General features: G+C 49.9%; 1 protein-coding gene across 1 annotated transcript; it reads left to right on the forward strand.

The window, feature by feature from the left end:
• Positions 1-2423: 2423 nt before the first annotated feature.
• RSPO1 (R-spondin 1) lies at positions 2424-20147 on the forward strand. Its single transcript, XM_077837984.1, has 5 exons — positions 2424-2517; positions 13314-13505; positions 15387-15536; positions 17601-17789; positions 19999-20147. Exons 1-5 carry the CDS (start codon positions 2424-2426, stop codon positions 20145-20147), a joined length of 774 nt encoding a protein of 257 aa, XP_077694110.1.
• Positions 20148-25947: the final 5800 nt, after the last annotated feature.

Here is a 25947-nt window from a genome sequence, read left to right on the forward strand (position 1 = left end):
TGCCACTGAGACTAGAAACTTAAGATTCGATGCGCAATTAGGCATTTATCTGGAGGGCAAGAATGTCCAGAGTCGTCATGACAGGTTTCAGAGTGGTAGCCGTGTTAGTCTGTATCAGCAAAAAGACCGAAGAGGACTTGTGGCACCTTAGAGACTAACCAATTTATCTGAGCATAAGCTTTCGTGGGCTAAAGCCCACTTCATCAGAGTCATTATGGTTAATCCTGAAAGAAGGGTATTGGAAGAGAGATAAAACTCCAGGCTTCAGGGCTTAAACCAATCCCTAAATATTAGGAGTTAGGATGAGACCTTCATGAGGGCAAATTATCCTGTACCTGCTACTGCAGGGTTTCTTACCCCTTCCTCTGAAGCAATTGGTGTTGGCCCCTGTCAGAGGCAGGACACAGGCCTAGATGGACCCTGAGTCTGATCCAGTCTAGCAATTCCCAGGTTCCTGAGAGTGTTACAAATATGAATGAATTAATCTGCTCTAGGGCACGTCAGTATTACTGGAGTGGAAAAGTGTCTTGTGGTTAAGGCACTGGTCCAGGACCAAGGACATCAGGCGTCATTGTCACAGACCCGTGTGACCTTGGGCAAGTCACTTAATCACTCCATGCCTCAGTTGCCCAGCTGCAAAATAGGGATAATAATTCTGCCTTGTCTATTTAGGTTGTAAGGCCTTTGGGGTAGGGGCTGTCTCTTACAATGTGTGTGTGCAGCAGCAGTTCAAGGGGGGCCTGTACTTGGTTGAGCATTACTGTAATACAAGTATTAATATAGTACATCCATTTTACAGATAAAAGAAATGGGGCACAAAAAAGGTAAGAGACTTGTTCAGAGGTTACACAGCAAATCAGTGGTGGAGGCAGATGAGAACTCAGGGGCCCTGACTTCCAATCCCCTATTATAGACAATGGCGCAGAACAATTTGCTTTTGTCGGAGTTGCCCTTGCCCTGATCTGTCCATCACACCGCCATGGTTTTCCTCATCGAGCACATGCCGCCATTGCTTCCCGACTGGTACATCACTGTTCACTGCGGTGATGTCAGCACAGCTGTGAGAATAGTGTTTGTTAATTAACTTGGGCTTCCTCTGCTGGCTGGATCTGCAGTAGCAGCAGAGCGAAGGCAGGAGACAGCCCTAAAATGGCAACTCCTGCGCAGGGGTTGGTGAATTTATCAGTTATTTCTGATTTTTAAAACCTGAATGATCTAGGACACTCTCCAGGTAATGACAATGTTTTAAGGCTGGGACCCTGTTGGGCCTAAGCCTTGTCCCGGGCAGAGCTGACTGACACATGCCAGAAGAGTCATTTTGCTATTTCCAAGGTGTGGGTTTTTTTTAATTTTGTTGTGCAGGAAATTTTGGCTTGTGGTTCTGACCTGGGATTAATGTAAATTTCAAAATGCTGTAATTTCTGGGGGAACAGAACCTCTGAGTTTTGACCTGCCCGAGGGACAATCGTACCTAGTCTGTGTGAGGGAGCATGAGCAGCACTGTCCCTACGCACAGCATGAAATCTCAGTAGCTACAATCACATCAATAGCTACTTGCCCACGTTAGGTCACAAGACATTCAATGAGGCCCCCTTGACGGGAGACATCTGGGATGCTGGCAGCCTACAAGAGCCTCACCTACAAGCTGGTAGCGGTCAGATGAGCAGTGATCAGGATTGCTGCACTTTAAGTAAATTTTAGCCAGAAACAGGCCATCCCTTATTCAATGTCATGTTAACTTTCTCAAAGGAAATAGAAAAGGAGTACTTGTGGCACCTTAGAGACTGCCACAAGTCCTCCTTTTCTTTTTGCAGATACAGACTAACACAGCTGCTCCTCTGAAACCTGTCAAAGGAAATAGGTTGCTATTAGTTTTTAAGCAAACAGGAACTTCCAGATATGTCTGTGAAGTAATATTACCAGTCAATCTCCTCCCTGCAGATCGGCTGCCTGGGCCCCCCCCTTTCTGCCCTTCCAGGGCTCTGTGATGTTGTTATTCCTCCTGGCCTGCTGTTTCGGCACTTGTATGTTAATTCTCGCAGCGTCCTGCTGAGCAGTTTATGCACAAGACGTAAAATAACATTCATTATTCCATAAGGTTAATCTGTTCCTTTTCCCTTCCAGTTTGTGTGGGTGTGTGTTTGGAAGCTACAAGCAGCTAACGCTCACGGCGTGGGAGCCCCCAGATGGGACTAGATCCACGCTCCTGTGCTCCTTATGGGTTTGAAGGTAGACTCATGTTACCTACCACCTAAGTTTTCTGTGGCTGATATTATGGTGTGCGGATATGGTCCCGTACCAGGCATCGTGTACAGACTTTCAGTTCTGATCCAGCCCAAGACACAGTAGCAGGAGCAAACCCAGACACCACGCTGTGGAACGGACTCTCGATCACCCTGCAGTCTAGGCACTGGGAAGTTACTATGCAGCTTGGACTGTTTCTGGTGGTGGTTTTTCTAAGCTTGATGGATCTGACAGGCAGCAGCAAGGTGGTGAAGGGCAAGAGGCAAAGACGAAGTATGTATGAAATGCTTTTCTTCTCCGACTCCCTCTCGCGATGCAGAATGTCAGTGTCTGTGCGTAACAGGCCCCTGTTGTTCACTGGCACCCAAAGGGCAGGGGCGGGGAGGAGCAGCTGTTTAGGGAGAAGCTGGCTCAGGGTAAGCAATGCAGAAGGGGGTGGTAGGCGTGGGATCATTACCGCACCCAAAACATAAGGTAACAGTTTGACATGTCGCTCAGTCCCTGGCTGTGTAAGCTCCTCAGGGCAGGGGCTGGGGCTGTTTGTGTCTTGCCACGTCAGTACCTAACAAATCCCACAAGGAGCCTGACTGGAAAGATACGTCCCTTTCTCTTGCTGTCAGATAGGGAACATCTATAAGTTTGCTTCCTCTGCACCCAGCTTTTTCTATCGGCTGGACTGATGGTTCCCTTGTCCCTTACTGAGCACAGAGCAGGAACTGGTTCCTCTGACTCTGCAGGAACACGGTGATCTTACGTTCCCCCAAAGCCTGCCCCCAGCTTGTAGCTCAAGGGAGACCCGCTGGGCTCCACTCTTCCTCCACCGCAGAGTGCTGGGTTTGTAACAACCTGCAGGCCTGTTCCAGATTTCTGTTAAGGAACCTGCAGCTTCTAGGCCTGGGAGCAGGAGAGGCAGGGGTGGCCAGTGAGAGCCTGCGGTGGCTACAGAGTGTGTGGAAGAGACCAGAGGCAGGTGCATGGATGCAGGGAGGTAGGAGCAGACTAGCAACAGGGGCCGCCGGTGAATCAGGAAAATTCACTGCGCTGAGGGCAGGCGAGTGCACCCGGGAAACTGAAAAAGGGAATTTCCTCTCTAGCCTCAGCTCCAGGGATTATGAATGGGCCAAGCCCCTGCCCCTTGTTAACAAAGCACCCAGACTCTGAGTTTTCTGAGGATGGGCTGGTCTGGTCACTCAAAGCAATAAGACCATGTAAGCCTAAACTTCCTGCCTGAGATTGGCAGAGCCCAGAGACTGTCGCTCCCCCTCTGCCCTTCCTGCAAAAACCCTCTGCTTGTCTCAAGCCCAATGAGCTGGCCTCACCCTCTCTAAAGCCTGGTGAAAGTCAATTGGGCCCACCGGCCAGCATGACTCAGCCGTAAGTACCCGGCCTCTCAAGTCGGGGTTAACAGCTGGGCCCAGGTTGGCTCAGCAGCTGAGGCTGCATCTCACAGGGGCACTGAGGCCTGGTCTGCACACAAACTTGCATGGAAATAACAAAGGGGGGTGACTTAAAACCCAGTTAGTTATTTTGGTGCAAGTCAGCATGGCATGAAAGGGGCTGCTGTTTGACGGAGTGGGAGTTGGTTATTGCTTTACAGCCTGCTCTCTGCACAGAGTTGCTCCCGTTTAACTAACAGTGCATTTTAAACTGAGGTAGTGACATGGGGGCAGCTTTGTGTGTGGATGCTCTCAGGTCACTTCGGCCGCATCAGGACGTGTGCAGGTGCAAGTCAGCAGCTGATATCTCCAGTTTTAAACTGATGTGAGAACATCCACACAGGGGTTTGCACTGGTTTTACTACTCTGGCTTTTTAATTGATTTAAGTTAAATTGGTCCAGCTAGTGCGGGTCTGTGAGTCCTAAGGGATGCCTGCAGCAGTTGCTTGCTCCAGGGAAGATGTGCTCTCTTGGTTAATGTTATAAATTACGAGTCCCAAATGGGTCTCAATTACACTCTTAGCTGGGGGGCCACCCATCAGCACCACAGCGAGGCAATATCTGCCATTGTGTCGAGCTAGCGACTCCTGGGGGCCCTGCGGCAGGGTAAGCATGGCGTCCCTGGCCTTGCGGTGACACCCTCCGTGTGCAGCTGGAACGAGCCACGCAGTGTCGGCCATTGGTGCTGGAACCACGGGGAGTTTGGGGGAGGCTGCCACCTCCTCCTGCCCCCACCAAATACATGGTTTCCCATCAGCAGCACTCCCACTATAGACATTGTTGCACGCACACCCCTCCGTGCCTGTAAGTAATGCCCGAAGCATCTGGCCTGGAGGACTTTACCCCAAATATATTGATCCCTGGTGCAACTTCAGGGGCATCAGCAGAGTTACAGCAAGGAGGAATTTGGCCCAATGCCCCTCTCTTGTCTTCCTCTCTCCTCCCCACCCCCCCAACAGAGGGGAGCAGGGGGGTGGAACAATTTGTATAGTATGGGTGCTGAGAGCCACTGAATCAAACTGTAAACCTTGGATATGATGGAAAACACTTCAAGCCAGGGGGTGCGGCAGCCCCCCCCCCCCTAGTTCCAGCACCTGTGGAAGGAAGTACAAATTGGCAGGCTGTATCTGTGAACTGAAGTACAGAGCTGTTCTGAACCAATCCAGGGTGAGGCCTCTGTCCCACAGGGCTCCCCACCTCCTTTTTCCCTGGCTAGCACTCACTGGCCCCTTCCCCCAATCCATAACGCACCTGGGAAGCTGCATGCCAAGCCTTGCCCTCCTGGCCCCTTCCAGTCTGATGGTCGCTGCCAGCCCATCCTGCATCAGGGCCATGTGTGGATCCTGTTCCTGCTGCGTGTGAACGCTACATGGCAAGAGATGGTGCTTAGAGAGGGTGCTGCCCTGAGGAAACTGTGGGACCCGCTGGAGCACTCCTGAGATGTTAAAGCTGCCAGGAGTGGGAAAGCCAGGGACCCGTGCTCTCCCCTGCTCTGAGGGCTCACAACAGCCCTTCCCTTTCTGCCTTGTTACATACGAACAGCCAGGCTGGATCAGACCAATGGCCCATCTAGCCCAGTGTCCAGTCTTCCAACAGTGGCTGATGCCAGGTGCTTCAGAGGGAATGAATAGAACAGGCCACCTTATCGAGTGATCCATCCCCTGTCACCCAGTCCCAACTTCTGACAGTCAGAGATTTAGGGACAGCCAGAGCATGGGGGTTGCATCCCTGACCATTGTGGCTAATCACCATTGATGGGCCTATCCTCCATGAACTTATCTAGTTCTTTTTTGAACCCAGTTATACTTTTGGCCTTCGCAACATAACCCTGGCAAGTTTCCACAGATTGACTGTGTGTTGTATGAAGAAATACTTCCTTTTGTTTGTTTTGAACCAGCTGCCTATTAATTTCAGTGGGTGACCCCAGGTTCTTGTATTACGGGAAGGGGTAAACAGAACTTCCTTACTGACTTTCTCCACACCATTCCTGATCTATCACATCCCCTCTCCCCCATAGCCATCTCTTTTCTAAGCTGAACAGTGCCAGTCTTTTTAATCTCCCCTCATAAGAAAGCTGCTCCACACCCTTAATCATTTTTGTTGCCCTTCTCTGCACTTTTTCCAATCCCAATATATCCTTTTGGAGATAGGGCAACCAGAACCGCAAGCAGTATTCAAGGTGTGGACGTACCATGGATTTATATAGAGGCAATATGATATTTTCTGTCTTATTATCTATCCCTTTCCTTATAAAGAAAAGGAGGACTTGTGGCACCCTAGAGACTAACCAATTTATTTGAGCATAAGCTTTCGTGAGCTACAGCTCACTTCATCGGATGCATGTTGCATCCGATGAAGTGAGCTGTAGCTCACGAGAGCTTATGCTCAAATAAATTGGTTAGTCTCTAAGGTGCCACAAGTCCTCCTTTTCTTTTTGCGAATACAGACTAACACGGCTGCTACGCTGAATCCTTTCCTTATGGTTCCTAACATTCTTTTGGCATTTTTCACTGCTGCTGCACATCAAGCAGATGTTTGCAGAGAACTCTCCACGATGACTCCAAGATCTTTCTTGAGTGGTAACCGCTAATTTAGACCCCATCCTTGTATATGTCTAGTTGGGATTCTGTTTTCCACTGTTGCATTTATCAGCATTGAATTTTATCTGTCGTTTTGTTGCCCAGTCACCCAGTTTTGTGAGGTCCCTTTGTAACTCTTGGCTTCCTCATTTTTGTCTAGTTCCCCTTTTTGAAGTTAAATGGTACATGGTGGGTTTCTGAGTTATTTCCCCCTCACAAGGGTGTTAAATTTAATTTAAATTATGGTCACTATTACTGAGCAGTTCAACTATATTCATCTCTTGGACTAGATCCTGTGTACCACTTAGGACTAAATCAAGAATTGCCTCTTCCCTTGTGGGTTCCAGGATTAGCTGTTCCAAGAAGCAGATGTTAAGGGAGTCCAGAAATTTTATCTCTGCATCCCGTCCTGAGGTGACGTGTATCCAGACGATATGGGGATAGTTGAAATCCCCCGTTATTAATGGGTTTTTATAGCCTCTCTAATCTCTCTGAGTATTTCACAACCACCGTCACCATCCTGGTCAGGTGGTCGATAGTACATTTCTATTGCTAGATTCTTATTATTCAAGCATGGAATTACTATCCATAGAGATTCTATGGTACAGTTTGATTCCTTTTTTTTTTTTACTATATTTGACTCTATGCTTTCCTTCATATATAATGCCAGTCCCCCTCCAGCACAACCTACTCTGTCATTCCTGTGTCTTTTGTACTTGGGTATTACCGTGTCCCATTGATTAGCATCGTTCCACCAAGTTTCTGTGATGCCTGTTATATCAATATCCTCATTAAATACCAGACACTCGGATTCACCCGTCTTAGTATTTAGACTTCTTGCATTTGTATCCAAGCACTTCTAAAAGGTGTCAATATTTAGTTGTCTGTCTCGTGTGATGTCATTGAACAGGACTCTTTCTTTGACTGTTTCTCTTCAGTTCCTACCTGTACTTCATCAACTTCTATCTTCTCCTCTTTACTAGGATATAGAGCATCCCCTTTACTAAACCCTCCCCAAGGGATGGGTCTGTCCGAACCATGTGCTCCTCTGCAGCTATCGCGTTTGGACAGAAGTAGCATTTCCCCCTCCGAGAAGGGAAGGGGCAGGAAAGCGATCTCCCTGTTACAGAGAGCCTGGGACTCAGTGTCCCATGGGAGCAGAGCCCTGGAGCTCAGTGTCGGTGCCTCTCTTGCATGAGTGAGATCTGGCTGGATGCAAGCTGTCATCTCTCCGGAAGGGCGCGGCAGGGTTGCCATGCTGCCGGCCGAGCTGGGAATTAGCTCCCCTTTTCAGCTGCTAAGCCAGGCGGATCAGCTGGGGAAACATGCAGGGTGAGCTTCCTGAAGCAGCCCCAGTTGGGCAGCGCAGAGGGCGATGCGGCCAGAGAATGGGTGCTGCCATTCAGCCATCTGGGTCCTGTCCTGGAGCCTGAGCCTCCAGCGCCCACACCCAGGGATTCCACTTGCTTTCTCGGTCTCGTCGCCCGCTCCCACCCCTTTGGGAGCTCCGCCTGGGGAACCTGGTGCAGCAGCACCACCTGGCCGCAGCCACAGAGGACAAGCCCAGGCCTGCAGCAAACAAGAGATTTTGCTCTCAGGGGGGTATCCCCATTCTGTTCCTGACCCAGCGCAGACCGAGGGGATGTGCTGTATCCCAGGGGTTGGCAACCTACGGCACGCGTGCCAATGTTTAATGGCACACTGAGGCCTGCTGGGTCCCAGCCGCCGGCCCCGCTCAGCCCGCTGCCGAACCCAGGCCGGACCCTGCCCCGGCAGGCAGCAGCGAGCCATTAAAAATCCTGCCTGCCCAGGCCCGCTCTTCCCCCTGCCCCCCCCAGGGCAGGGTGAAGAAGCTTGGTCCTGCCGGCTGCTGCTGCAGGGCAGGCAAGTTCCTCCTTCCCTGCCTCTTCCCCCAGCCTGCTGAGGTCCTGCCCCTCCTCCTCCCCTCCCTTCCTGCCGCCCATCAGCTGATGGCCCTTGCCAGGGAGGGGGAGAAGCGGAGCCAGAGTGCGCGCACTGCTCCGGGGAGGAGGCGGAGAAGAGGTGGTGATGGGGCCTTGGGGAAGGGGGGTGGAATCAGGGCATATCCCCTCCAGTCCAGCCTCCTGCACCAGAAACGGGATCCCCCTCTTGGCCCCAGAGGTGGGCCCTGGTGGTGAGGGCTGAGGCCCAGTGGAAGTGGGCAGGCGGGCTGGGAAGCTTGCAGTGGTGCTGCCGGTGCGGATACGAGGAGATGTCGAGTTCTAGCACAACGTACCCCAAGCCCCGATTCAAACCGCTCCGGTATCCAGCGGAGCCTCGTGGAGCACCCCCTGGGATGAGATGCCCCAGGCTGTAGCTCCGCACTGAAGCCGTCTGTCTGCGCGGCACAGGGCTGATTAATACAAACCATTGCACGATTTCCATTCAGGAGCGGAGCTGGGTGTCTCTGCTCGGTGATCATTGAGCAGTCACTATGTTCGGTTTGAAACTCGTGGGTCATTCGCTGTTCTGGGCGTGAGGCGAGTTGGTGACATGTACTGTGATAGTGAGCATGCCTCTGAGCAAACAAGACTTGGGGAGAAAGAGCTGATAAAAACCTCAGCATCTGGCCACAGAGAAGTGGGCTGAGAAGTGAGCACTGCGTTCGGGGACCACGGGGAGAGGAGCTCGCGTATGCCCGAGGCTGGGCTGCAAGCTCTCTGGCCGCACTCCAGAGCGGGATCAGAACATCAAGGCAGAGGGTGGGCTCATTGCTAAGAGGGTCAAAATGAAGTGGTTCTCTGCCCCAGTGGGCAGTGCAGCTCTGCTGAGACGTGGGGAAAGAAGAGGGGAGGTGTCACCCCGCTTAAAGAGAGCCCCTATCCATCAGCACAGGGAACAGATGAGCAGGGCTGCTCGAAACACAGGGAAAGGGTTTCACAAAACAGTGCAAAATTCCTGTCCTGCCGGAGCAGGCACAATGAGAGAATGAAATCAGCTGCATCTCCTCTCTACAGGTAGGGGCCAGATTCTGCCTCCATGCGCTCCCCCGTAGCTCCCTCTCATGCAGCTCAGTGGGAGCCCCAGCACCAATACAAGGGGGAACTTGGCCCTAAAAGGGGGAGGGGCCAAGTCCCAGAGTTAGCAAGAATTCAGTCCTGACCAGTAATTAGAATTTGTTCTGTTGAATCAGGAATCTGCTCCGATTTCTGTTACATTTTCTGTGCTTAGAACAGCCTCCGTAACCCAAACAGAACAAATGCCATCAGCAGCTGCATGGTTCTGATAAGGCAGAGCACAGAGGTTACTGAAGCGATCTAAGGGGTTTGCAAATTGCTCTGGAAGCAAGCGTGAGGTTTTTCTTTTCCTTTGCGAATCCAAGTCCTTGCCGCTCAGTTACTAGCCTGGAATTTAAAGATTCTGTCGTTCCAGTGCTTGCTTTTGAGGTATAATAAATGCAGTATTTAAAATACAAAAAGATGTAGATGTTCTATAAACACAGACAATGCTTACATAATTAACTAATAAAAATAACCTGCATTCTAGCCTGCAAAAAATGTTAGTTTCAAAACAAAGCAGAGTTTTTTATGATAATTAGAAGCAGAAGATGTTCAAACATGAAAGTGGACATTTTTCTTGGCCTGAGATTAGGGCCTCAGAACTGGTCTCAGTTTAGGGGGTACTAAAAGCTCCCTGTTGCCTGATGTAACTGACCTATATAGGAAGTTTGGGACCTGAATCAGCTCCAAGCAGTGTGGAGAGGTATTCGGATGGTTTCCCCTTTTGGAGTCTGCAGACATGTGAGCCCAGCTTATCTGGGGCAGGACCCTGCTCATGAGGGAGGATGCTCCTCGGCTGAGCTGGCTACCTCCCCGTAAAGTATATGGCTGTAGGCGGATGAGGGCGTGTGAGTCTGGGCTGAGTGAGTTGCTCCAGGAGCCAGGCAATAAGCCAAGGCAGGCATGTGACCCTCCCCACTTTGGCCTGCTGCAGGCACATGCTCCCAGCCCACTTCAGGAGCGTGGCTGGGGACGTGCAGAGATGTGTTCCCCTGCAGATGCTCTAGGAGTGGTAGCCAAAGCCAGGCCAGGTGTTATTTCTGAGTGGGAGATGGAGTCGCTGGGCGGGGCTGATGGAATCGCTTTGGTGAGGGAGTCGGGGGGGGGGTGGTGTGGTTATTCGGGGTTTATTACAGGGTTTGGATGCTGGCCCAAATTGCTGCTGTTGTTTTCATGATATTTATCTCCATGCTCAGAGCAACCAGACCAGGTGTGCAACAGCCCCACTCCCTCCCCACCCAAGTAGATTTGGGCGCGTGATTCCATCCACCGATGCATCCGTATGGACCAAGACAGAGTGCGAGACTCCATCTCTTTTGGGTATTAAGCAATCGCACTCGTCCCAGATATTGCTGCAGTTGCATCTGAAACGAGGCTGAGAATAGTGGCTGTGTGATGCTGGGCTGCAAGTTCAAATCACTTACTCCTTGGTCATCTCTTCTAGCCTGCTCAGCCCGGGGGAAGGGGGCAGGGAAGGAGAGAGCCCATCTCTCTGACTATCTAATCCGGGTATCTATCGAGCACTCAGCAAGGTGGTGTCTGGGTGCCGGTCCTGGAGCATCATGGGATAGGCTCTGGCGTGAGCTGTGCATGCAGCCCTCCTGGGTTGGAAGGGTGGGAGAGGAATAATGGGCAAGATCCTTGAAGTCTCTTTCCCTTGTGCTGCAAGTTGGACACAGAGGAGTTTTGCAAACGTTACCTTCTCACGGCCAAATATGTTTTTCTCACAGTAGCACATATGAAGGCCAGTGCTGACCAGGGAATCCGGGATCCCGAGAATGCTGGGCCGCATTAGCTCAAGGAGCTTGCTAAATCTTGCTGAGTTGACAGATGCTTGTGTCCCATTGAGGAAGATGCAGGCCAGGCTTGGAAGGGGCCTCAGGAACAGATGTGTCTTGGCCACAAAGGACAACAGCGCTTGTAATGGCCACAGGAGCAATCAATTATTTATCTGGGTTTGACTCATTTTCTCTGGGCAGCATTTAAGCTGGAGCATGAGCTCACTCATTGCATCAAATATTAATGACAGGTCTCCTGAGAGAGGGATTTTTTTCTATGATGGTGCTGATTGGCCAGCAAAGGGTCCATTCTTACCTAAGAGCCAGTGCTAGGGAGCATTTCACATAGCAATAAACCATCTCGAAGCTGCAGGATCATTTGTGCCATCTCCCATGAGATGATGTGTGAGCTATTAGGCCCAAAGACACAGGGCTGCTTGCTGACAAGAAACATTCAGCTCTCTTCATGGGGGCTTTTGGAACTGGAGATTTCAAATGTTCTTCTGGAGCCAGCTTGAGCTGGGTCACATTTCTGGCAGGAAGGATGTCTTGTGACTCTGAGAACATTCCAGCACAAAACCTGGGCAGCGTCAATCCCGGTTAAAATGGGAGCCTTTGGGGCGAATTTCAAATGAGAAGCTACAACAGGGAGGAGAGCCAAGGCAGACCCTGTCCAAGCATTCCCTGTCCAGCTCTGCTGATGTACCTCCACCCTGAGCTGCAGCATGCTCTGCATTTCCCCTCTCCTCCCCAGCTCTGCTCCTCCATCAGCAGCCCGACCTGCAGCAGCTCTTGCTATGCCGAGTCCTGGTTTTCCTCTTCAGCAGAAACGGCCAAATTAGCCAGTAGTTTTGTCCTAAAGACACATGAACATTGCGGAGAGGTGGACCCAGTTTATCTCCTGCTGGGATTTGAATCTGGGTTCTCCAGAGGCATGTACCTAAACCATTATATCTCCGGGCATGTGTCAGTGCTCACACTCCATCCTCTCCACCCCATCCCTGACTTAGCAACAGTAACGTCTGCTTAGAAGGAACATCAGGTTAGATGGGACAATAGGACTCTGTCTGATTCCCTCATCTCAGGGGGCTTCTCTTGTCTCCCAGAGTGTCCCATCCTCTGTTATCCATTGGAAGTTTAGCATTGAATCCTGACCAAATTAATGATGGGCTTGCACTTTTCAGGTTACATTCTCACTGGTATGAGGTTGCATTTGGCCAGGGAGGCACAGCTCTGCTGAAGGTTGGCTTGGGGTGGTGAAAGGTTGGGGTTTGACAGGCTGATATGAAGCGGGTTTCACCAAACAGAAGACAGATTGGGTTAGCTCAGGAACACGCATAGCGAAGGGTTTTCCTGTAATCTCTTCTTTCTGACAACTCCCATGTTGGACAGATTTGTGCCTGTTGACACCCACTGGAACATCCTCCTCTCCCATTGTTTAATCATAATTCTTCTACATTTCCCCTATTGTCCACATGTTGGTGCGGCCAAGGCGCCATCCATACTGCGATGTCACACCTAGTAACTCTGCCATGTGTTTCACCACAGAGCCTGGGCAGATCTAAAGCTGGAGCTCGGGAACACTCCTGTCTGAAATGTTTATTCTGGAGCCACATCTGGCCTGCTGTCCCACAAAGAAAAGGTTGAAGTGAGGGGAAAATAGGAGACAGAGACAAAGGGGGACTCGGAAATGGGGGCTGGGAGGTCAGGGTTTGAGCGACCAGATTATCTCAGGCCTGAGCCATTTCGTCCATTCTGATGCCTGAGAATTTTTCTTGCAAAGAATTCCAAAAGGCTTGTCGGCTATTTTGACACTTTAATTATTGATCCCTGGGCCAGACCCACTCTCCAGGAATTCCACGCCAGCTGGTCTGCCCTGAAAGGCAGCATCCTCTACTTGTCTTTAGAAGGGGCAGTTTCCTACATGTGCTACCCCTTGCCAACTGGAGAGAGGAGTGCTGGCCTGGAGGAGGGCTCAGTCTTCTTGCCGATCCAGCCCGGGGACTCTTTGCTGAGACCGCCAAAGGGCCCAGATTGGGTTGGGGGTGAGGGATAGGTTGTGTCTTGCAGACACTTGGCCACAAGGGCTGAGTCCACTAACCACATGAACACGTTTTATAAACCTGAATAGCAGATGGAAGCCAGCGCGAGAGTGGGCCGTATAGCAAGCTGCTGTTGTTACAGCCAGTTCCCTGGACAATCTTGCTGCTCTGCAATGTGTTTGTTAACCTGCGGGTATCTCTCTTGCCTTTTCAGTCAGTACCGAGGTGAGCCAGGGCTGTGCGAAAGGCTGTGACTTGTGCTCTGAGTTCAACGGGTGCCTGAAATGTTCCCCCAAACTCTTCATACTGCTGGAGAGGAACGACATCCGACAGATCGGGATCTGCCTGCCATCCTGTCCGCTGGGGTACTTCGGCGTTCGCAATCCAGACATGAACAAATGCATCAGTACGTGCCAGGGCCTGGGAGAGAGAAAGATACAAAACCATGCTCTGCACTTACAGGTCCTCACATCCAGGGCTTGCAGTGAGTCAACCCTTGCCTGCCCCCAGGATGTGGATCAGGGGTAATATCCCCATTATATGGATGGGGGAACAGGCCCAGAGCGGGAAAGTGACTTGCCCAGAGAATATCCATAGAAAGGGATCCCTTTGCGATTTGCTGCTTGCAGCCCTGAATGCGGCATGAGAGCAGAAGAGAGATTTATCCCGTTTTGCACCTGAGATGGGAATGCAGTTCTCTTCCCTGCAGAGGTGGCTGCATTTCCACCCACGAATGCAATGTCCCATAGGGGTTTATTTGAAACAGATTAAGAAGCAATAGCATGAGCCGAGGTGCCTTAGGCTTTCCCAGTACCACCTAATAGCTCCTACCAAGCCAGGGTCAGTAGAAGTAGCGCAGTGAGTTTCTCTAAGGTGGGAAAGAGCACGCACAGATTGTCCTACAGAGAGAGATACATCAATGGACACTCACGTAATGATGGCCTGAAAAGCCTGTCCGGCATCGGTTAGTTTGGACATCAGCCCCTTCTCTCAGCTTTTGACTTGAGTTTTGGCTACTGTGTCTTTGGTCAGGGTCCCCCGGGATCTAAGCTAGGAGCTGACTGCAGTCATTCTTGTTAGGAACTGGAAATTGCAGAAATTAGGTGGGAAGTGCTGAAATGTGGCTTGGAACTACTGCAAGAGAGTGTAAATTGGTGCAACTCTGCTCAAGTCAATGGAGCTACCCCCAGTTACACCAACTAAACGTCTGGCCCAACGTATGTTAAACGTTATGCTTAAACCACGGAGAGCCTCAGCCAGTGACAGACAAAATGTCCTCACGGACCCATCAGCCAGGGTCAGGTTGCTATCATGGGTCTTTACAAGGTGGGCATGGGGCGGGGGTGGGGGGGGCGAAGGGCTGAAGCAGTGAACTGTCAAACAGAAAGACTTAGAGACACAGTCTCTAATTTGGGCATTTCTTATTTTGTTGTGTGAATTGTCTGGCTTACCCACCGGGTCGAAGTGATGCTAACACATTGGTGTCGTAGCTGACCTCTTGAGGTGGGCATGCTCTTACTTCCAGGATCTTGTGCGGTATCTGGGGAACCATTGCCACAGACACCACCTCTTCCTTTGTCTGCCCATCCGTAATGAATTGGGTTTTTGGCCTGGGTCTGTCTGTCTTCCATTGCAAGGGGCTGGGCCGACTGAAACACCAGTGAGTGAGTTGGACCTATGAACAATCCTGGGGTCATTTCATTAGCAGCTTCATAGAACCTGGCACCACAGGCAGCTTCTGTAGCCACACTAGAGCTGGGTAAGGAGTGACTGAAACTGGAGTCAGCTCCTTGTCTTCTTCCATTTTGGCTGATTGTCTGTCAAACTAAACAGGAGCCCAACCCTCTTGCAATCATATTGCCAAGATATAACCCAGCCTAGGCTGCTGCTGATGTGGTAACTTCAGCAGAGTGGCTCTATCTTGCAAGGGGCAATGGCAGAAGGAAACCAGTTTCCTTCGTGGTAGCACCACCAGGCCTGGCAGAGTGCTCAGAGACATACACTGGCTGTTTGCAGATTTCGTGGGCCAGGAGGGCTCTCTAGTGGGGTATCTAGTTCTCCCCTTTGCATAGCTCCACTCTTCCCTTCCCCTCTCCAGCAGATGGTGCCCAGTCTCCACCTTGAAATGTAACTTGACTGCAATACGCACTTTCCACTTTCAGTACCTAAAGGCCACAGAAGCCTGCCGGGAGTTGCTTTTCGATCATATCCATGGATCTGCTGATTTTGGCCCTGGGGGTAGAATTCAAACTATGTGGCTGTTTTTTTTCCCCTTTTTCCTCCCCAGAATGCAAAATTGAGAACTGTGAGGCCTGTTTCAGCCGAAACTTTTGCACCAAATGTAAGGAAGGTTTGTACTTGCACAAAGGGAGATGTTATTCCACCTGCCCAGACGGCTACTCTGCTGCCAATGGCACCATGGAGTGCAGCAGTCCTGGTAAGTGGCATTAAAGCTGTTAGAGCGATTGATTTTTCTGCCGGGTCCTGTAGCATTCTGAAGGCTCAGATTTGTGCTGCCTGTCTGTATGCAACAGCGTATTAATCCTTGCCCGCTTTCCCTGCTGCTCCTCCATCACCCTGCTGCATTTCAGTGACGTCCCATGAACAGCAGTGACCTGCTGGGGTGCCAGAGTGGGTAACCCAGCAAGTATGTGAATGGAACAATTAACAGCTCAGCAGGTGCATTCTAGAGCAGTGCTACTCAAAGTGGTGGTCCGCAGACCGGTGCCGGTCCATGAGCCACCTGCTGCCAGTCCGCGCGCACATTGGGAAAAAAAATTGCTGGTCCCCCGCATCAGATAGCTTGACAAGCACTGGGCTAGATGACCTGGAGGTACCTGAAGGGTTCGGCAACAGACAAGAAATTCCAGCTGACATTGTTGAAAAGTTTTCTTTTCCCTATGAGAACATCCTAGTAAAACTGGGGGAGCTATAGTCTTTCCTCCCAGGAAACACAGAGTGTATATGTGATCTTTCCTGCCTGGAGACAGATTTTCCCTGTAAGACATGCACCTCAACCCCCCTCCCTGCATCCCAGCTGTGCTGTGCAAAGCCAGGCAAACCAGAATCTGCCTCTTCATTTGTTCTTCACTGGTGCCATATTTGCATCTGCAAAAAACAACAAACAGTCAGGGGCTTAACTCTGCAGGAAACTCTCCGCCCTTGCCAATTTAATATTTAGTTGCAAAATGCGTGATCGGTTTTCTGTGCCGGTTGCCTTAAAGCATAGTTGTGGTTTGGAAGATGTCAATAAACCCTGCAAGGGACAAGGCTAGCTGCAGCAGCATTCTAATGAGTGAAAGTACAGCCAGATACTCAACCCCCTGGAGGAGTGTAAAACCTTCTGGCATACTACAGCCCACTGTCCCGATTCATTGTTTGTTCGTTACTTCTCTGAAAACACCTGTTGCTGAGACTCACGATCTAAATGATGGACTCAAGGCTATAATAGCCTCAGGAAGGGGTGGGGGGAGTACACCTCTGACCTGCTAAAGGCCCAGATGTGGGGTGCAGTGAGTGACAAAGACCCCATATGAGCACACACAAAAATTAACCATGCAGGAAACTTAAACTGCAGCAGGCTCCCCTCCTCATGTGAATGGCTCCTCGGTCTCGCCCGTCTTTGTTTCTAAAGTAAATAATTTTCGGCAGTGAAAATGAGGGAGCATCGTGTTTGTGTGGAATGCGGGGAACTTGGGGGCTAAGCAGGTTGGGGTCCCTCAAAACGAGGGACATTCGGGAGGTGTGCGAGGTGCGGCAGAATGCAGGCCACGGCCATGGGGTTATTTGGGTTAGGCAGACATCAAAAAGTGCAGACATGCCCATTGTTGGCACCCAGCTTCATGTGGGTGAGGTCTGCAGTGACCCACATCTGGGGTTGCCAAAAGGGAAAGGCCACGTGAGGCTAGGAGACAAGAGTGAGTAGAAAAAGCAGGAAGGGACTGTGGTGACTTGTTCTAGGAGAGGCAGATGTGATGCGCTCTGAGGGTCTAGGCATGTTCGAAGTGAGGCTTCCCATTCCCCTGCTGGGCCTCCAGGACCCTGCTCTGCAGGTGGAGCAGAGAACGGGCCAGGAGGAATGGTCCCCTCGGGAGAGATGCACTGAACCTTCTGGCTGAGGCCAGGTGCAGTCAGAGCCTTCTCCTCAGGCACACTGACTTGTTACGCGGTCCCTGCCTTGATCACCACAGCCCTGTGTGGTGCAGCCTGGAACTGGCATTTGGACTCCAAGTGTCTCGCAACAGGCCCAGAAAATTCCCATCACAATAGATTTTTCCGCATTGTTTAAGTCTCTGAATAATGCCGGCGGCTCCACCCTAGAGCTCTGGCTGGGCTGGGGTGCGTGGGAGTATTGCACCTCGCCAGAGGCAGCTCTGGGGGAGACAGAGATCTGTCTGGGAGGAGCAGGCAGCCGGTGGCACTGGGGAGGGAAAGGGCTCCGGGGACGTGTCGGGGGCACTGGGAAAAGTAGTTTTCTCCTGACTCTCTTGCTGTCTGGCAGCACAATGTGAACTGAGCGAGTGGGGCCCTTGGGGCCCGTGCGCCAAGAAAAGGAAGCTGTGTGGCTTCAAGAAAGGCAACGAAGAGCGATCGCGGAAGGTTCTGCAGGCTCCCTCTGGAGATGTGTCTGTGTGTCCTGCCACCACGGAGCTCCGGAAATGCACAGTGCAGAAGAACCAGTGCCCTGAAGGTGAGCTGATGGCAGGGCATTTCACCCTCTCCCTTTGGGGACACATTCTGTTTGTTTGGCATTAACATGTAGTTTCTCTGCAGGATGTAACAAACAAGGCCCGGTCAGGAACCTGGCAAGGGCAGTCGAGACCCAGGGTCAGAGCAGGGGGAACCTGGGGCTGGAAGTCGTAGACTGCGTTCGTAGTCAGGTTCCAGGCTGGGGTTGATACCGAAGGTCAGAATCCAGTTTCAGGTGCTGAGGTGGAAGGTGAAGTCCAAACCAAGCTGAGGGCAAGGCCAGGCACTCAGGAGCCAGGAGCAGGAATGGTCCCGGCAGCTACCTGAGATCCATGCTGCTGCCTGGACTTCCTGGAATGCTCCTTGGTTTATATAGGGCAGGGAACCAATCGGGAACCACCAGGCTGCCCCATATCAGACCCCTTGAGGAGGGACTTCCCCAGTCTGTGTTCTCAGCGGATCATGGGCAGTGGAGCGCAGACTGGGTGGCAGCCTGGAGATGCCCGCTGCCTGGCAGCCCTGTAGGTCCAGGATTGAGACCTGCTGGGCCTTACAGCCCCCAAATAGGCCCTGCTTTGTGCTGCACCTCCACAGGACAGGCACGTCTGTGCTGCCTGATCCTCCTTGCCACAGCCCGAACTGACGGATGTGAGCAGCTGTGATGTGTTTCATGCAATGTCATGAGGCACTGAGCGTCTTGCCTTGCTCTTTACAGTGTGTGTCCAGTTTGCCTTTCATAGGAACGCGGCCCTGCCAAAAGCCTTTCAGGGCCGGTGTGCAACATGACAACTAGAAAGAACCCCTGGCTGTAAAAACAGAATGAGCCACTGAGCGGTTAGTTTCTAATAGGATCAAGCTTAAAAAATTGTCCCTGGACACAGCTTGCCGTGTCTGCTGTATGTTGGCATTCTTATTCCATTAGCTTCTTCACTGGAGACAGAGAACACACCAAGGGCTGGAGCTCATAGTCCACTTACAATGTGATGGTTGGTAGATGGTTGGTCCACTTACAACGTGATGGATGAAGAAAAGGAGGACTTGTGGCACCTTAGAGACTAACCAATTTATTTGAGCATAAGCTTTCGTGAGCTACAGCCCACTTCATCAGATGCATTCAGTGGAAAATACAGTGAGGAGATTTATATACACACAGAACATGAAAAAATGGGTGTTTATCATGCACACTGTAAGGAGAGTGATCACTTAAGATGAGCTATTACCAGCAGGAGAGTGGGGGGAGGGGAGAAAACCCTTTGTAGTGATAATCAAGGTGGGCTATTTCTAGCAGTTAACAAGAACGTCTGAGGAACAGTGGGGGGCGGGTGGGAATAAACAAGGGGAAATAGTTTTACTTTATGTAATGACTCAACCACTCCCAGTCTCTACTCCCCTTACAGTGTGCATGATAAACACCCATTTTTTCATGTTCTGTGTGTATATAAATCTCCTCACTGTATTTTCCACTGAATGCATCCGATGAAGTGAGCTGTAGCTCACGAAAGCTTATGCTCAAATAAATTGGTTAGTCTCTAAGGTGCCACAAGTACTCTTTTTCTTTTTGCGAATACAGACTAACACGGCTGCTCCTCTGAAACCTGTCAATGTGATGGATGGTTCTTCTCTAGCCCCCTTTGCAGAATGTTGTGTTTTCTTTGCTGTTCCTCATAGTCACTGGACTTGTGAACTCATGGAGGCTGATGGCTTGTTCATTCCCCTCCGGATTGCATTAGGACTGCAGTTGTGCTGGCTGCTCTGGGGAGCCCCGTTCTGGATAGTGCCTAACCCTCCAGGCAGAAGACAATAAGGAGCAGAGGGGAAAAGGCAGACGTTGAGTTTAGTGGCTCTCAAATGCACAAAGGAATCTTCCAATCATGCTAAGGAGTCTGGCCTGTAACCTCAGCAAATGCCGGCTCTGAATGCCCTGCCAGAGATGGAAAATTACAAAACCAAATTAGAATTTCAGTCATCTCACCCCTCTGTGAACACAAATAATACTGAGCTCAAGGGCGTGCACTTCAACCACCCTAACGCCTCAGAGAGCAGGAGAAACACAGGCCTGCAGCGTGCAAGCTGGTCACGAGGCAATGTCAGCACTCACTAGCCATTGGGCCAGCATGCCTGCTGGTCACAAGGCAGTGACAGTGCTCAGCTCTGTGATCAGCCAGCATTCCATTCGATAGTCTCATTTTTGCTCCTTTGCTTGGTTTCAGGAAAAAGGAAGAGAAAGGAAGAGCAAGATAACACAAATGGAAACAGAAACCGGAAAGACACCAAAGATGCTAAATCTGGCACCAAGAAAAGGAAAGGCCAACAGAGAGGGACTGTGGTCCCCATGACTCCAGCTAGCCCTGCTCAATAGCTGCCCCTTTACAGTCACATGATGGCAAGAGTTCATTGCTGCTATGTATATGAAAGCTTTATTGAACCAGAGCACTGCTACACAACAGACACAATCAGAAAGATAGACAGACAGACACAGAAACTACACACACACACACACACACACACACACACACACACACACACACACAAAGACTGACGGAGACCACACACATACGCAACATAGACTGCAAAGAGCAAACTTCTAAGAAGAGGAGTAAGAAAATATGAGAGATGAAGCTTAAATGCCAAGGACTTTACAATGGGAAGCTGGGGAGAAAGTGTGAACCAGAGTGGAGGGCAGTGATGCAAATATTCCTGATTAAATGTCTCAAATAGAAGCCAGCCATGTAAACCCCAGCATAACGCAGCTTCAGCCAGAGACTAGAACTGATTTGCTCCTATTCCAAATCAAAGGATCTGGAATCATGCAAAGGCAGTGGCCTGTTTCTATTCTCCCTTCCTTTATTTTGTGTTTTAAGCTGTAAGAGAATATATGTTAAACCTTTGTGAGAAGAGGTCAGAGATGTCTGCCCTGAAATGGCTTCAAAAATTTATTTCAAATTAAAAAAAAATCCAACAAAATGACAACCAAATTTCCGAGCGTATGGTTCATGGCTCAGCCCCCGCAGAAGCTGGTGGCCCGTGGGGCAGGGCCTTGCTTGCAGAAGGAAAACTCATAAAAGCTTTAAGAAAATCTCAGAAAATGTTGCCAGCTGCATCCTAGCCACAAATCAGTCGTCATTCACTTGCACAATCCCCATCTGTGTTCAATAAGTCCCATCGGGAATTTCCCATCATGCAGCAAGTTGAGAAAATTAGAGGTTACAGCAAACCACAGGCTGTTTGATATTGCGATTCTGACAACAGTCGCAGCTGAAAGGATTCTGTGCTGGACTGAGGAAGGTGCTGATGCCTTTGTGCAGACTCCTCCCTAACCTAATGGAGAAAAGCCGTGCGGTCCCGTCTCTGCAGGGGGCAAAATGTTCAGAACCTTTACATCCATTAGAAAACCATTCATCGGCATGTCGCCAGTTGGACTGGCTCAGAATTAGCACCAGCACTGTCTAGGTCTCCCCACTTCTCAGCAAAGATTTAATCTCCCGGGTGAAATTCACCACTGTGCAATACGAGGCCTGTGGCCACAGGGCTTCCAGGAGACTGAAGCAGTGCGCACACACTTTGTGCAGCCCCTGTGCACAGGGTGGATTTTACCCAAAGCACTGTAGTGAGGCTGCATAGTATTCAGACTTATCCAGTGGTGCAAGGAGGGAGGTCCGGTCCGGTACGCCATACCAGTGAGCTATTTATAGCTGGTCCGCTGTACCAGTGAGCTATTTATAGCCAGTAGGCCGTACCAGTGAGCTATTTCTAGCCCGTCCGCCGTACTGGAAAGACACGGGAGGAGCAGAACGGCGGCCCCACAGCCCTTCCACGCAGCTGCGACTAGCATCTCCTGTCTGGGGTCTGTAGGCAGCCCCACTGGAGGACAGGGCTGGGGGCGCTAGAGCCGCACTGGAGGAGCTGCTGTCGTGGGGCTGCCCCATGTTCTGCTCCTTTCGCCCCTGTGGTTCCAGAGAGGCCTGCGGTTCAGAAGTCTCTGGCGCAGCAGGAGGAGACAGAGATCCCCTCAGGTAACGTGGGATGGATCATGGGGAGCGGAAGGGGAGAGTGTGGGGCCCCAGGCTGGGGGCGGGGTGGGTTCATGTGAGGAGTCCCGTGGGGGGGTCATGTGGGGAGGCCACGTGACCCCCCCCCAGCTGGTGCAGCATACTGGTAAGAAATGAATTCTGCTTGCCCCACTGGTCTGATCTTTCAAAGTGTGCATCCCTTGGTGTAGATATTTGCAGACCCTTCTTCATCCCTTTAAGATCCAGCCGAAATCACTGCTCCCGAGGGATGGGCCCAGGCGAGCTGCCTTGCCCCATAGGGCAGTATCCTGGGCAAGCTGCCCACCCTCCTGGGGGTGTCAGGGGCAAGCTGTCCTGCCCCCAGGGGGGATCAGGGTGAGCTGACCTGCCCCCCAGCTGATCCCTAGCACTCAGCAGGTTTTGGTTTACCATTATTATTACACCTCTTTTGTTCCCGCTCTGCGTCCTGGCTGTCGCAGAGTGCGAAAGCAACCAGTGCTTCTCAGAAGAACATGCACTGGGGGAGAGCTGCCCCCAACACGTAATGTGCTGACACCTTCCGAGGTCACACATGGCCACCTGATGTGACTGGCTGCATCACCTCACACACCCGTCTTGCCGGCTAGCTGGGAAGAGTGCTCATTGTATTTCGGAAACACAAGTCCATGCAGTTGCAATTCTAGGAAAAGCTACTGGAATTCTCTTTTTGGCCCACCTGCCCTAGTGCAGTTTTGGCGGGGTTCAGAACGTGGGAGCCGCATAGTTGTCCCCGTTCCAGAGCTGCACGAAGCTCTCCGTGCCTGCCGTGCTGACAGCAAGGCCTTTGGGCCCATCATCCACTCTGTATTTAAGTAAACAAGCGGCCGTTATATCTTTTAGAGGGGATTCCATTTCAGCACAATGATAAATGAGCAGCATACCAGGCAGAGAGTGCGAGAGGTTCTCAAAACTCGTCTTTTCAATTGTTTATAGATCATGTTTAGATGAATCCTGGAGGAGACCTCCCCAGTTGAAAGGCTGGATCTTGCTTTATTTTCTGTTGTCAGCGAGCGGTGAGAGGAGTAGTCTGTTTGTACTGTGGCTTTGTACCTAACATGGACCTTTTCCCCTCCAGCTGTTCAGCAGCAATATCCGGTAACCCTTTTGGGAGTCTCACTTCACTAATTTCCAGCACCATCCCCAGGGCCCCAACCCGCTCCTCAGCAAAGATTGAAAGCAGAGAGCGAGGGCATTAACAATTAATGATAATTATATTCCTGACTGCTACCATTCAGGGTTCCCTACAGTACAGAATATCCAGTATTAGCCTCCATATTTAAAAACTAAACTGCACATCAAGATAAATCAACCAGGCACACGTGGTGCTGCAGGGTCTTTGATTTGCTGTTGTTGTCATGTTGGTTTGGCAGTTACTTGTTATTTCAGAGGAGGAGAACAAGGCCTACGCAACACTTCAGTTCCAGCCCTATTTTGACATCTTAAGTGGTGCATAGCCCTTGTGTTAACCCTGTCCCAGGGAGGATTTTCACTCCAAATTTGTTAACTTGCAGTGGGGCCCCCGGTCATTAGCGAGGACTGTTGGCAAAGGTTTCCAATCCTCTCTGCTGGGTTGTTTTGGAATGTCTGCTTTTCCTGTCAGAGCAATACATTCAGTACAGATGTCTGACACTCAGAACTTTCTACACAAATGTCACTCGGATCTTTCTGTTTCACAGTTAGTGCAGGGAGGGTTCACCCATTAATGCCAGGTGTGTCCAGGGAGCATCACCACCTGGGGTTCGGTTTGGATCCACTTAGAGCTAGTCAAAATTTTTCAATGGCCTTTTTTTTTTAAACTGAAAATTTTGCAAAAGAATTTTATTTTGTGAAATTTGAGGGTTTTTTTTTAATTTTTTCCCCTCTCTGCCTGTTTCAGCAGCAAAATGGAAAAACACAAAACAAAAACATTTAGTTTTGAAATTTTTCAGTAAAAAATTGTGATTTTTTTTTTAAATCCGTTCTTTTAGAAAACTTTGACAGGAATTTTTTTTTCTAAAATTTTTGAAAATGTTCATGATTTTTCCCCCTGTGTTTTGCTTGTTCATTGACACCCCCAGATAGCTGGTTTGTGTTTGGGGATTTAAAAGCATTTTCCCTTTAGCCAATATGTTTCCAAGAAGAGGGGCCTGGGTTCAAACACCTAGGGAATGCTTGGGGGTGCGACTGCTCCCACTTTTGGAATTTTTTAAGAGAGCTTCATTCATCTCAGTTCAGTTGCACGTTAATGCTTTCTCAGTGGTGCTGGAACCATTTGTATAGTGGGGGTGCTGAGAGCTATTGAACCAAACTGTAAACCCTGGATATAATGGAAACCACTTCAAGCCAGGGGGTGCTGCAGCCCCACCCCAACACTCCTAGTTCCACCACCTATGTGCTTTCTTTCCCTTTACAATACAAAATCTGCTGTGATATTCTCCTCATGGCATCACCATAAAACATGCTTCTTAGCAGGCTGTGGTGCTGATAATTTTTGTTCATGTATCGTTCACAAAAATCAGGGTGTTTCTCAAACAAGTGGTTTAAAAATATTTACAGGAAGGACAAAACATCTCTTATGAAGCAGTTTATTCTCCACAATTCCAGGCAGATTAATGCTTCAGGTATCTGTATGGCTACCTGTAAGGCAACACTATTACCTCTGGCATCTAAAGCTGTCCCACACCTCCACTCAATCTTTAATGGAATTGGAGGAGTGTTCTGTGCTATTCTGATAGATGAGATGGGGGGGGGGGTGGATGGGGATAGATAGATAGATAGATAGAATCATGGACATTGTTGGAAGCTCCTTTGGACAGAAATGTCTTTGTTTAAATTGGTGACACAAAAACATTTTTACTCACATGTCAAGTCAATGGCAGATTTCTTTTCAAAATCTGCCTGCATAGCTTCCAGATATTTTGCTTAGCATTTGGGTAATTTTTCCCAGTTCTGATGGAACTAGAGCAAAGGAGAAGGAACAATATATCACCACCCTACAACCCTCAGTTTTGAAATTGTTTAATTTCTAGATCATTTGCTGAGATTTAGGCGCCGAGACAGACCAATCTCATCAAACACAGACTGGTTATAAGTATTATGCTTTCACCCTCCATGTTTAATATAAATCCAGATTTTCACCTGCCATGGTTAGGTTTAAAATGTGCACACACAGAATCCTCAAATAATAATTTACTAACCTTCTACTGCCGTAGAAGTGGAGGGAATGTATACATGTTTTAGTTCATGTTTACATTGAAATGATTTTTCACTCAGAAGAAGTCCAGGCTTTGATTAAAGGAAGGATACTCGGATGGTGGCCTCGGTGCTCTTTGATGCCACTATCTGGGTTACATTGCTGAAGGATTGCTGAGAGGAGATTCAGCACCTATTGACAGATTTTAGTAAATCAATGGACCTCACAGAAAGGGATGGTAATGCTGAACCGTTTTATTTTTTTTTAAATCTCCATTTAAATGACAGAAATCCCAACTTTATACAACCAGTCATCCCAAATAAATCATTCTGATGGTATTTATATACAGGATAATATCCTGTACCCACCTGAATACCCCACTACAGGTCAGGCAGAGCAGCCTGCCAGCACCCCCTGGTATCTGAAGAGCAGCAGAGCCCTGCTGAGAACAACGGCAGTCTGGGGGTTGTAGGTTGATTATATAGTATTATTTACAACCAGTGCAAAGCAGCTTGGCTAGATTCTTGCGTGCCACCCGTCTTGCACATGGACCAATTGTATGCAAAAGTCCCAGGACGTTGGGCTGCTGGAAGATAAAATGCAGCACATGATATGCACCGCTTTCTGGAGAATAAATCACATTTTGTGCCGAATAAATTCAGATCACAAAATCTTCCTGTTTTACTTTATTTTCAGAGAGAATATTTATGTGTGAATGATTTATATTCCAGATTCCTAATAAATACTTTATACATATGATAGAGAACATTGGCCTGATTCCAGCCACGTAGCCAGGTGGAGGGAACAGGGGGAGCGATCCAAAAAAAGGCACCTTTTGTGCTTCCCCCCGCCCCAGCTCTGCCAATGCTACCATAACTCCGTGGCCTTCCACGGAACGACGCAGTGCTCAGTCAGGCCCTATACATCTAAGAGAACTG

The sequence above is a fragment of the Eretmochelys imbricata genome, chromosome 19, assembly GCF_965152235.1.
Source record: "Eretmochelys imbricata isolate rEreImb1 chromosome 19, rEreImb1.hap1, whole genome shotgun sequence".
NCBI classification, from domain to species: domain Eukaryota; kingdom Metazoa; phylum Chordata; order Testudines; family Cheloniidae; genus Eretmochelys; species Eretmochelys imbricata.